The following is a 13,191-nucleotide window of genomic DNA, read 5'->3' on the forward strand; positions in this document are numbered from 1 at the left end:
AGTTCCTTTGTCTGCCTGTAACCATGGCTTCCAATTATCTGCTCTAACAAGTCCCTGGGGAAGCTTGCTTGTTAGTGGCCCTCAGTGGGGCCCATTAATACTTCAAGAAACTTCTCTGATCCTTCAGACTTGGTCTTCTTGAGCCATTTGTGCCATCTTCTCTCTGCACTAGTGGTTGATGGACTCAGCAGCAAATGCCCCCATGGGCAAATTACAGCCTAAGGAGCCCTCCTGTGCCTTGTGCCTTCCTGTCATCTTCTTCAGGTGTTCAGAAATTGCACAACAAAATGAAAAGGTGTCTGGAGAAAGCTTAAAGAACAAGATTACGATGGGCATTTAAGAAGTCTCGTTATTTATTTATTTATTTATGGTTGAGTTTAAACAAGAAGTTAAAGCAGCACCTGGCAGTTGATACTGATCCAGGATGTCTCATAAGGAGCTTTGCTCTGATACTGTGTGGACAAATGTCCTCCTCAACTTTCCCACCCCATTTCTACTGCCATTGGCCCCATGGGACTGGCATCACTTCTCCTCACATCACTCTTCTCCTCTGGAGTCACCCGCTCACTATTAAACCTCCTTTGCACCAACTCCCACTGGCTTTTCTCAGAGAACCAGCTGCATGTGAGCAATGAAAGAGTTCTTGTTTTTGCCCACAAACAGAAAGAAACATGATGCAATTAAACGAAAAGTAAAACACAGTGATCATCTGCATGCCTTGTCCAAGCTGCTCCTAATGGGGTTTGTCTTTCACAAAGAATATTTGTAGAAGAAATGAGTTAGACAGAGATAGGAAGGGATAGATATAATCACAGTAAAGGAGCTGAGAAAAGAGTCCGTCAGACTTTGGAGAGATGGAGCAGGTTCCAATAATCTCCCTGAAGGTCACAGGTCAGCCAGGCAGTTGGGAAGCATTTGAGTGAGCAATGTGCATAGGATGGGGAAATGTGGAGAGCAGTGGGAAGAATGTGTGTGTCTGGATTGTCTGCTGAAAACATGCCCTTCAGCATGGTCATGTATTAAGGAGAGCTGCAGACACCTGGAGGATGAGGGACAGGAAATACGCAGCAGGGTAGAGCAGTTGCTGTGTCCTGCAAACACAGTTCTGGAAAGCACTTTCATTTTTCGGGGAAAAAAAAAAAAAAAAAGTAGACACAAAATCCCCTCAAAGACCACTGTTTTCAATTTAAAAAGAAATTGGACATTTGAGAATATCAGAATTTGAGTAGTGTGTTATCACATTTTCATTGATTTCTATCTTTGTCTTCAATTCTGTGTTTCAATTTTGTTGACATAAACATCTTCCAGACTTACAGCTTCAAAAAGAAAACCTCTGTTTGTCTCTTCTAACAGAGGATGTGCTCCAAACCCAGTCAGCTTGTGTGAACTTTCCAAAATCCACTCCAAGTTGCTGACATTTTTTTTTTGTGTTGAAGGCACCACTCTGGATAGTGCCTTCCCTCCACCTTCCAGACATGGTTTCTTCATATAAAAAAGGAGGAGAGTAACTCTTTACATCATTTCTGAATACTAGGTACAGCATGAATGGTAATAAACTAAAAGAGAGATTTACATTTGATGTTGGGAATGCATTCCTTACATTTTGTAGATCATGATGTGAGGCGCAGGACAGGTGTGGAACAGGTAGCCCAGAGAAGTTGTGGCTGCCCCATCGCTGGAGATGTTCAAGATGTCACGGGCCCCAGGCATCCAGATCTACTGCGTGACAGCCCTGCCCACAGCAAGGGGGTTGGAATTAGATGCTCTTTAAGGTCCTTCCAACCCAACTCATTCAAGGATTCTGTGATTCCTGTCACTTTCTTCCAAGTTGAAATCCCTTTTTTTTTAGGTATTCCCTGATCACCTCCTCTTTTACTCAGGGCACACGTGCATTGAACCGACATTTCCCACCTGTCTCTGGCACCTAGGATTCCAAGAAGCCCAGGCCAACTGATTAACAGCAAGGGCAGGAAGGAAAGGAGTATCAGAGTCTTTTCCATGTCCTGTCTCACCAGGTTCCCTGTCCCATTCTACTCTGGGCCCACATTCTCCCCAGCCTTCCTTTTGTAGCTTACATATTTGTACATGCCCTTCTTGTCTGTGATATGCCTGGGCACATTCAATTGCAGTTGACCTCCAACTTTCCTAAACTCATCTCAACAGGTACACTGGACAAAGTCTCTGCATTGCTGCCAGCTGACCAGGTCTACCGTTCCCATCTGTCTGTGGAGAACATCTTCCACATGTTCTTCCTGATCAGGAAGCCAGGAACGGACACTGTTGGTCTCCTCTGTTGGCCATTTCCATTCATTCTGACCTGGCTACTCTGCCATCCCCAGGCAGAGTTCAGTGCACTCTCACAGAGGGCAGTTGCCCTTCCTTGTCTCCTCGCCCATCCATAGTACAGACTCTGTATACCCCTTGTGCTTCAGTCCAGTTGTGGAAGCCATTTAACCGTGTCCCTGTGGTCCAAACAAGTACTCAGACCTGCTACCCTATTAAAATTCTAGTTCAGCATGTGTTGGTTTTCTCATTAGTGTTCTCATCCACTACATATAGTGGCACACAGGCATTGGACCCACTGTGGGGCTCAGAGTTGACCAAGCAGCACAGACACTCCTGGGGCATGGCTATCCTGAAGGCACAGTGCTGCATTTGCGGCTGCATGTTAGTGTGCTGGACAGCCCAGGTAACGGGCATGACACTCGGCTGCTTCTGATGCCATTCGCAGAAAGCTGAGGTTTCATAAGTTGAAGGTACCACCAGGCACCTTGGTCATCACCCAGGGTCTGTGTGTGAGCAACTGACTCCCCGCTGAAGGACCAAGGACTCAGAGCAGGAGCTCACATGCAGGCAACTCCTTGTGCACACCTGAACTGAACCAGAGGAATCCCAGCTCCTGTGGGTCCGTGGAGAGTTGAATCCCATTTCAGCCCCAGGGTTTCCATCTGGGGATGAGATGCCTGCACTGCCTCAGCTGGATCACTGCCCTGCCCAGGGGAAGGCCACCCCTCCATGTGCTTCTCGGTGTGCCTTTTTGTTACAGCAAACACTCTCTGGTACAACTAACCATGTGTCTGGAATAGGTCACTGTCATTTGGTGGTTAATGCAGCAGATTTCCAAGTACAGTCACAATGCTGTTGTCTTTCAGGAGCTGTTGTCCATGGAGACTCAGGGCCATCTCAGGGGAGATGAGTGGGGAGGAAAAAATGACATCCTCTGTTGCTGATCTGGGCCAGAATTCTGGGATACAGGGAGCTCCTACAAGTGGGCAGTGCAGCAGAGAGACAGCTGTGCCCAGGAGCAGCTCTTCTGCACAGCACAACAGTGCTGGGGGTGCGTTCTGCAGATGGCATGAGGATAGAAGAGAAAAGTGTGAGCAAGCTGTGAGCTCACTGGAGGAAGATTGCTCACAGCTCTGGACAAGGTAAGACTCTGGCTACAGGCAATGCAGCCGCATTTCCTGAGGGATCGCTGAATTTAAAACAACCCTGAGGAGATCAGGCTGAAGACACACCGTGTTTGCTTATTGTGGAGGAATACCTCCTTCAACTGAGTGTTTCCATGCTTCATTGTCAGAGCACAGCCCAGAGGGCTGCGTGTCCCAGGACGGCTGCAGGCTGTGCAGCCGGGGGTGCAGCCGGGTGCCCAGGGCTGTGGTGCAGAGCAGGGTCCCTGCTGTGCCCCAGGGGCTGTGTGCCGGGGCAGGGACTCTGCCGCCTGCCAGGCTCAGCACTCAGCCTGCCCGGGGAGCTGCCCAGGGCGCTGCGGGGAGAAGTGCCCTGCACCACTGTTGGCCTTCCACTATGAAGGCTAAAGGAGGGATTTTCTGCCATGTTTTCTGCTTCTTGCTTCAAGCAGAGGGTAAAAAAGTAGAGGGTGATAGAGAAAAGGATTAATTGTGTTGGACTACTTCTAGTGAGAATCTTCAAGTGCATTCGGTCTCTCACTGTAAGCAGATATTTACATTGTTGGACTCACTGGGGTTCCCTTATGTTCCCTTTTATACCTGCAAACATGAACATGCACCCAGAGAATGCTCTGCAAACAGGATGGGTTCTGAACAGCAAATAGGAATGCACACATTCTGGGCAGTTGTCTGTAAGCACAGAAAGATACAAGACATGGAACAGGGAAACATCTCCAGCAAGGAAAATCTGCTGGCAACAGTGTTATGATCAGGGAATGAGAGGAAAGTAAGAACAGCAATTTTTTCCAGAGGGAGAATTCACCTGAAAAATCCACACTACTCCCTTCAGTGCAGACACCTTCCTCTGAGCAAGCTCCCACCCAGAAATGCCTCTGCCCTCATGGCCATGGAGTTCAGTGCATGAACCACCTCCTGTGCAGCCAGAGCTCCAGCAGAGTAGAGCAGAATCTCCCCAGGCACGTGTCCATCGCCCTCTGCAGTGCACAGGGGCTGAGAGTGACTGCCTGGGGCTGTGGGCAGTGCAGTCTTTGAGGCTGGGAAGGAGCTGGCTTTCCCTTAATGAGATGCCATCGTTAGGACACAGCTCCCTGAGCTGACCTTCAGCATGCAAACCTGTCACAAAAATAGTGAGGAGACCAAAGTGCAGGGATGAAGGGGAGAGATGCTATATGCAAGGAAAAGCTCTGGGGTTGGTGAAATGAATGTTAGGTGTCGTTTGCCTGATGTGTGGTGATGAGACCTTGCTCAGGACCCCTGAGAAAGGGTGGGTATTCTGTGACGGGCAGTGGTTTCCTCTGCTCTCAGCAGGGTCTGGCTTCTTTTCAAGGTAACATGGGAGGGCATTCTCCCTTCATCTCCATAAGTTGCATGTTCAGAGAGTGTGGAAACAAGCCCAACCCACTCCCCTTACCTTGCGCTAAGCAGCAGTGAATCCCTTTGCCTCTCAGCTCTCTCTGCCATTCAAAATGTGTGCAGAAGAACTGCTCAGGATTTCTGACTTCATTGAACACTCCTTGGCTGTGGTGAGTGGGACCAGACTTTGCAGGAAAAAAAACCATCATTAAAACTTTTATTTTCAACCCATGTATTTCTGGCACTGGTAATGGAAATGCTGACAAGCACTTCTGCATTAGACGGGATTTCATCAGACAAATTCTAGAAAGAAAATCACCACAGCACCACCACGTTCCCATGTACACACAGGGACAGGGCTGCTTCCTTGAGAGAAAAAGGGCAGAGGTGCTCATGGCAAAATCAACCACATGAAATGTAGCTCAAATCACTGACCAGAGTGAACATTTTCCACATGGAATGTCTTGTCATTAACTTTCCAACTCCTCAGACCGGTTCTTGTGCCCACAGGTCCTGGTGCCCAGAACTACCAGATGCCTAACAGCAGCTCCATCAGCGAGTTCCTCCTCCTGGCGTTGGCAGACACGCGGCAGCTGCAGCTCCTGCACTTCTGGCTCTTGCTGGGCATCTACCTGGCTGCCCTCCTGGGCAACGGCCTCATCAGCACAGCCGTAGCCTGCGACCACCGCCTGCACACCCCCATGTACTTCTTCCTCCTCAACCTCGCCCTCCTCGACCTGGGCTGCATCTCCACCACTCTCCCCAAAGCCATGGCCAATGCCCTCTGGCACACCAGGGCCATCTCCTACGCAGGATGTGCTGCACAGGTCTTTTTCTTTGTCTTCTTCCTCTCAGCAGAGTATTGCATTCTCACTGTGATGTCCTATGACCGCTACGTTGCCATCTGCAAGCCCCTGCACTACGGGACCCTGCTGGGCAGCAGAGCTTGTGCCACTATGGCAGCAGCTGTCTGGGGCACTGGGTTTCTTTATTCTGTGCTGCACACTGCCAGTACATTTTCCCTGCCTCTGTGCCAAGGCAATGCTGTGAATCAGTTCTTCTGTGAAATCCCCCAGATCCTCAAGCTCTCCTGCTCAAAGTCTGACTACTTCAGGAAAATTGGGATTATTTATTTTAGTTTTTGTTTATCCTTTGGGTGTTTTGTCTTCATTGTTGTGTCCTACGTGCAGATCTTCAGGGCTGTGCTGAGGATGTCCTCTGAGCAGGGACGGCACAAAGCCTTCTCCACGTGCCTCCCTCACCTGGCCGTGCTCTCCCTGTTTCTCAGCACAGCCATGTTTGCCTATCTGAAACTCCCGTCCTCCTCTTCTCCATCCCTGGATCTGCTGGTTTCATTTCTGTACTCAGTGGTGCCTCCAACAGTGAATCCTCTCCTCTATGCTTTGAGGAACCAGGAGCTCAAGGCTGCAGTGAGCAATACATACATCTTCAACATCCATAAGATGCATGCTAGTCTCACAGGAGTTTGAAGGTACCTCTGAAATTGTTAGGACAATCTCTTATTATTATTTGTCTTCATTATTTTTTTCAGAGGCACGACTTTGATTTCAAAAGTGTTATTCTTGGCCTGCTACATGTCTGTATTGTTTTGGCACACTCATCTCATGTACCTATAGAAGTAGATGCTCTGTTGATACACACAATAAAGAAGCCAGCAGAAATTCATCTGTCTCTGCTGCCATGTTTTACTATCTGTGAAAGTGGAGGAGCAACTGACGTATGCAGGAGTAGTGCAGGGTCCCAGAACCCAGCTGCAACACGCAGCAGCATCCTCAGTGTTCATGGGGGCTGTCCCTCACTGCCCAGGAGTTCCATCCCCTTATCTGTGTTTGAGATGGGACTGCTGCTTCCCAGGTCCAATGGCCACAGACAGCAGCAGGAGGTGGTCTTTGTGTTGCTGCTCTCTTTTCACTTCCATACTCCCCTCCTTGTCTACATCGTGGGGGACGTGGGTGGACCAGGAGGCTGGCTCTGGACATTTGTCACTCTCAGCCTCTCACAACAGCCATTTCCAGCACTGCCTGCATGTTGATGGCAGATCTTTTTCCTGAAGCCATCTCCACGCTCCTGGTGGTAGAGCGGGGCTGTCTGCAGACCCATGTGTGGGACATGGCTGGGGCAGCACTGGATCTGTAAAGCAGGAATGCCGTGAAGTGTGGTGCACTGAGGGCTGAAATGGGCACTTGTGCTGGGGAAACTCTTCCCACCCCAAACACACCTGTCCTGTGCAGTGCAAGCATGGTTGGGTCAAGTATGGAGCAGGGACATCGCAGTGATAAGCCACAGATTGGAAACCCAGTACAGCCATTTGGGGGGAGGAGTAGGTGGTCTTGGTACACAAAGAGCCAGGTAGGAGGCAGCTGTGTATCCTGGCAGAGAAACCAGGGAAGGCTGTGGGCATATCACTGCAGCATGTGAGAGCCTGTGAGGAGATCATGGAGAATACAGAGCCAGGCTCTGCGCTCTCATACACAGTGGGAGGATGAAAGTGATGGGTGAAACTGCATACATTCTGCCTGAAGAGAAGGAAAAGATTGTTCACTCAGTTCAGGGCTCATCCTGAGCAAGGTGGCTACTGCCTTGTGTTTTCTTTTCATTGTGCTGTCCTGTGTGCAGATCTTCAGGGCCGTGCTGAGGATGCCCTCTGAGCAGGGACGGCACAAAGCCGTGGTGTCATTTCTGTACTCAGTGGTGCCTCCAGCCATTAACCCCCTCATCTGTGGCATGAGGAACCCAGACCTCAAAGACGCACTGGGGAAATTGATGTCTTGGACACTTTTCATTAACAATAAACTTCTCCTCTCTCTCTAAATGACTCACAGACTGTCCCAGTGTAGGACTGTATTGCTCATCTATGTTTATAATATTTATTTTTATTCTTATTTTTTAATTTGTTTGCTGTTTTTTTATGTTTATTAATTTTTCTTACGCTGTTACAGTAATATTTTGATTCACTGCATGTCTGCTGAGGCATCAACCTGCTCTCTTCCTCCTGGAGCCCATATCTGATGTGGATCAGAGCTGACTCTTGTATCCTCTGTGTAGTGTCTCTGTATCTGCAGGGAAATGAGGTGTCTGCAGTCTTCACTGTGGCAGTGAGGATGTACCGCTGCATGGAATGGGGGGATTCCTGTCATTCTTGCTGTGCCTGAACATTCCAAGTGCTATTGGAAATGCTCTCTTATCATTCCATTTGCTTTGCACACCCACAGACTCCCAGAGAGGAGTTTAGCTGCACTCGGCGTCATCCATCTGGGTCTGCTGCTCACCCTGACCAGCATGGCCAGCACAGAGCCACCCAGGAATGGCCATGGAGGTCAGAGGAGGGATGGATAGTGGTGGGAGCTGACCTGGGCATGACATTTCCCTGCAGATGCTTGTATGACCAGGAGCCCTATGACCTTGTGGCTGTTCCTCAGTCCCCGCTGCAACTTTGGCACTTCCCTGAAGGCGGCCCTTAGGCAAGATTGCGTGGGTGCTGGGGGCAGCTGGAGCACCAGGGTCTGGTTATGACCATACACAGGATGAGCCCTCTTCTGGGTGCTCTGCTGCAGGGCTGCTGCATCTGGGAGCCTTCAGGAGGAGGGAGCAGTCAGAGGAGATCCTGGGGCTCTGGAGACCACCCCATGCCCATGATGCCACAAAGCAGGGTCCCTCGGGGCACAGATCCAACAAAGCTTCTTGTTACATGAACAGAAAGGAGACACTGCTCAAGGAAGCTACCACCAGCCCCAGACCTCAGACCAGCGGTTCAAAGCAGCACTTTTCACCAAAATCTGCTGAGGGCTGAAATGGGACCATTCCACATTCCTACTGGGCTCAGTACCTGCACTGGGGCATGGGTAGCCTGGCCTGGTCCCTATGAAGGCCCAGAGCCCAACAGAGCCCGGGGCAGGGCTGGCTGTGAGTTGTGTGGGACACATTGGCACCGGGCAGGGTCCAGCTGGTGAGGGAGCAGAAGGGCAGTGCGGGCTGTCAGGGCTGTGCTGGGGGCATGCTGCTCCACACAGTGCCTGCACAGAGCTGCCAGGGGCTGCCTGTGGGTCAGTGGGGCTGGGCTGTCCAGCAGGGGGGAACGTACATGGAGCCTCATGCTGCAGGTTGGGACCCCAAAATCACTGGAACTCAGTGCCCAGCTGTGCTGTGCTCACCTTGCTTGGCTCCCAGATGCCTCTTATGCTGCTCTGTCACTGCCTCTCCTCAACAGCACAGAGGAGCAGAAAATGCAGTTAAACAGTTCCTGGGTTGAGACCAAAAGCACTTTATTCTTTCCTTGCTTATAACCTAATGACAACAGATTTTGTGCATTAATGGCTGCATATCAAATCAGTTTGTTAGGATTTCTTAATCCTCTTGTTCTTTATTTACTGAAACAAAACTCATTTCTTATATTCATTGTTTTTTCAGTTTTGTTCTTTCATGTCCTGCTATTTTCCTTACTAATAAAACTAACACAACTTCCCAAATTACACCAATATGCAGGTTAATTATTTCTGTTCTTGCTGTCAGATGCAGTCAATTGCATCACCGTAGCTCAAGACATGCCTCCCTTCTGAATGATTTGGTAATTTGCTGAACTCCTGACAATGTCAGTAATAGCACTCTAGAGAACCTTTAGAGAAATTGCTAAGTTAGAAAAACACACTTATCCACCAAGTGCCAGTTGTTGGCACTTCAGTACTGAGAAACAATCTTGCACACACACATCTTAAAAATAAACGTTAGAGGAAAAATTTCCACTTTAAGGGTGATGAGGAACTGACCAAAGGACCCAGAGAAGTTGTGGATGCCCCATTCCTGGAGGTGTTCAAGCCCAGGCTGGATGGGGCCCTAGACAGCCTTATCTAGAGAGCCAATTTTTTGTGGTCAGCATGGCTTCACCAAGAGGAAATAGTGCTCGACCAACCTGGTAGCCTTCTGTGATGGCATCACAGGCTGGGTGGATGGGGGGAGAGCAGTGTCCCTGGGCACCGAGGGCCCATGGGCTTTGCAGCAGCTGTGGTCTGAGCCCCTTTCAGGGCATGCTGCTGCTGGATGTGATGGCGATATCTCGGTTCTGGTTTTGTTTTCAAACGCTGTGAACCGTGCCGGGTGGAACCCTGCTGAATGGGGGAGAACGGCCCCAAATGGGCGTATGCAGAGCCGGGTGACAGAATGGAGAGGAAGGAAGTGTGGGGACGCGTTGAGCAGCAGCTTCCGTGTGCAGCTGCGTGCTGCAGTGTGGAATCCGAGTGTCAGAGATGGATGGAGTGACTTCAGAATCACAGAAACGGCATGGATACATCAAAGCATTATGCTGCAGAATCCTGGAAGCCACGAGGAGGGAGGGACGCGAGGCATGAAGGCCCTCAGTCTTTCCCTCCCTGCGTTTCCCCTGCACACCATGGGTATCAGCTCTGGGCCCCATCCCCATGTGATGGACCATTGCTCAGCGCTAGGGCAGCTCCAGGGGGTCCTGCCGGCTGCTGCTTCCTGTTCCGCCCCAAGGAGCTGCCCTCTGTGCACTGAGGCCACATGGGCAGTGATCGAAGCGCAGTGGGGAAGTGGCCCAGGGATGGGGCCTAGGAATCGGGCCTGCGGCCTCCCCTCACCATGCAGAAGGGTTCTTCTCCCAGGGTCCTGTTTCAGGACCCACAGAGCAGTGATCTCTTTGGGTTGACGGGAAGGTGATGAGACCGGACACTCTCGAGGAGGGCTGACAAGCGCTGAACTGAGGGATGGAACTGATGTGAAGAAATCAAACTCTGTAACAACAGAGTAGTTATAAAGCGGTTATGTTTAAACAGCGCTGCACATACGCTGGATGCAGAGGGGATATTGCCACCTAACCTGCATTCTGGAGAGCAAGAAAGGCACCTACTTAAAGAGGAAGCTGCTAACATATGCATTAGATGTCCACGAAAAGGTTGGTTTATTGCAATGAGTCCCCAGAATGCTTGACATTCCCTCCCCCTCCCCCCTCTCCAGCCCAAGTCTTTTACACATTCTCTTTTACACATGCGTATATCTCAGTGGTCTTTCCAATAAAGGCCATCATGTTATTTTTTTGGGCTTGGGTTAGGATGGAGGACACTTGGCTGGCTCTGGTTGGTCCTCTCGTTCACCACAACTCCATTCACCAATCCACTGCTTCTTCATTAATTTGTAGTTTTACTGTCCAAGCCTGCTACCTTGCATTCCAGAGATAGGATAGCTAACGATGTGATTTGGAAAAAAAAAAAAAAAAAAAAAACGGGATTCCCGCTGTCTGCACTAGTTGTCTAAGTCTGTAGAAAAGCATCTGTTATCAGCAGCAAGAACCTGGCTTAGCAAGGTCAAACGTGCAGCTGCCAATTCAGCAACCCATGAAAGCCTATAACTTTTTACTTAACTTATGTACTTTACTGAAGTAAACCTGGAGTAAAGGGTGAGTAAAAGCTGGAGATAGTCTGAGTAAATTTGGAGTGAAGTGTGAGCAAAACCCAAAACACCGTGTGAGTAAACCTGGAGAGAAGTGTGTGTAAAACCTGGAGTAAGGTGTGAGTACTCCTGGAGTAGAGTGTGAGCAAACCTGGAATAAAGTGAGAGCAAACCAGGAGAAAAGTGTGAGTAAACTCAGAGTAAAATGTGAGTAGAGCCGAAGTAAAGTGTTAGGAAAACACAAAGTAAGGTGGGAGGACACCCTTAGAAGCGTATGAGTAAAACTCAGAAAAAAAAAAAAAAAGTGAGTAAACTGGGATTAAAGTGTGAGTAATACCCAGAGAAAGGTGTGAGTACACCCGGTGAAGAGTATGAGAAAACGTGTAGTAAAGAATGTGTAAACTGGGAGCAAAGTGTTGGCTGACTCTGAATAAAATGCAAGAAGACACGGAGTTAAGTGTGACAAAACCTTGTCTAAATTGTGTGTAAACTCAGACAAAAGTGTGAGTAAACCTTGAGTAAATCAAGAGTAAATCTGAAGTAATGTGTGAGTTAAACTTTGGTATAGTGTGAGAAAAACCCAGAGTAAAGTGTGAGTAAATCCAGAGTAAAGGGTGAGAAAGCTTGAAGAGTGAGTAAACCTGGAGGAAAACGTGAGTAAACCCATAGAAAAGAGTGAGTAAAACCTGGAGAAAAGTTAGAGTAAACCCAGAGTAATGTGTGAGTAAACCCGAAAAAAAAAAATATGAATAAACCAGGAATAAAATGTGAGTACACCAGGAGTAAATTGCAAGTAAAACCCTGAGTAAGGTGTGGGTTCACACAGCGTAAAGTGTGGGCAGACACGGAGTAAAGTGTGAGTGCAGCCAGAGTGGAGTATGAATGAACCTGGAGTGTGAGTACACTTGCAGTTGAGTGTGAGTGAACCCTGAGTAAAGTATGGGTAAACCCAATGTAAATTGTGGGAGAACCTGGAGCCAAGTGTGAGTGATCCAGGGGTAAAGTATGAGTAAATGAGTATGAGTACATTATGAGTTTGAGTAAACCTGGAGAAAAGACAGAGAAAACCCAAAGCAATGTTTGGGATTGCCCAGAGTAAATTGTGTGTAAACCCAGAGTAAAGTCCTAAAAACCTTGGAGTAAACTGTGTGTGAACCTGGAGTAGAATGTGAGTACACCTGCAGTAGAGTGTGAGTAAACTCTGAGTGAGGGCTGAGTAAACCCGAAGTAAAGTGTGTGTAAAACCTGGAGGAAATAATGATTGAACCTACAGACAAGGGTGAGTAAAACCTGGAGAAAAGACAGAGTAAAGTTTGAGTGAACCCTGAGTAAGATCAGAACACCCAAAGTAAAGTGTCAGTAAACCTGGAGTCAAGTGTGAATAAACTCAGAGTAATGTTGGAGGAAAGCTGTAGTAAAGTATGAGTAAACACGAAGTAAAGTGTGAATAAAACCAAGAGTAAAGTGTGAGTACACCCAGAGTAGAGTAAGATTAAACCTTGTGTCAAGTGTCTGTAAACCCGATGCAAAATGTGACTAAAACACGACAAAGGGATCTTGTGCCAGGAAGATTTCCTTATTGCTGTGACGATTATGATCATGATGCTGTCTCTACTTTCTAAAGCAAGCCTTTTGTATTCTGACACACATATTCAGTACATTTCCACTAACAATCCATTGGCTAGAAAGCAATCAAATTCCATAACAAGTCTTCCTAATCAGCAGAGAGCTTATCTTATGGCTTGGTACAAAACACCCCTGTTTATTCAGACCTTCTGTCTCCTTTCCAGAGCCTCATTATCAGAGAGTCAGCATTCAGCAAGGCTGAGCTGACCTCTCCATCTCCAGCATAAGAGTAAACCCAAAGTGAAGTGTGTGTAAACCTGGTGTGAACTGTGAGCAAAACCAGGAGCAAAGTGTGAGAAAGCCAGGAGTAAAGTGTGAGTAAACCTTGAGTAAACTGTGAATAAAACCCGGAGTTAATTGC

The 13,191-nt window shown here is 48.4% G+C and overlaps 1 protein-coding gene across 1 annotated transcript; it reads left to right on the top strand.

Annotated features, from left to right (window-relative positions):
* Positions 1-5,476: 5,476 nt before the first annotated feature.
* LOC112530876 (olfactory receptor 14J1-like) lies at positions 5,477-6,274 on the top strand (the record flags this gene model as incomplete). The annotated part of the gene is made up of 1 exon (XM_025145424.2): positions 5,477-6,274. A coding segment is annotated over one exon (798 nt), but the record flags the coding sequence as incomplete, so codon positions are not given.
* Between the last annotated feature and the right edge of the window lie 6,917 nt (positions 6,275-13,191).

The sequence above is a fragment of the Gallus gallus genome, chromosome 33 (genome assembly GCF_016699485.2).
Source record: "Gallus gallus isolate bGalGal1 chromosome 33, bGalGal1.mat.broiler.GRCg7b, whole genome shotgun sequence".
Lineage (NCBI taxonomy): Eukaryota > Metazoa > Chordata > Aves > Galliformes > Phasianidae > Gallus > Gallus gallus.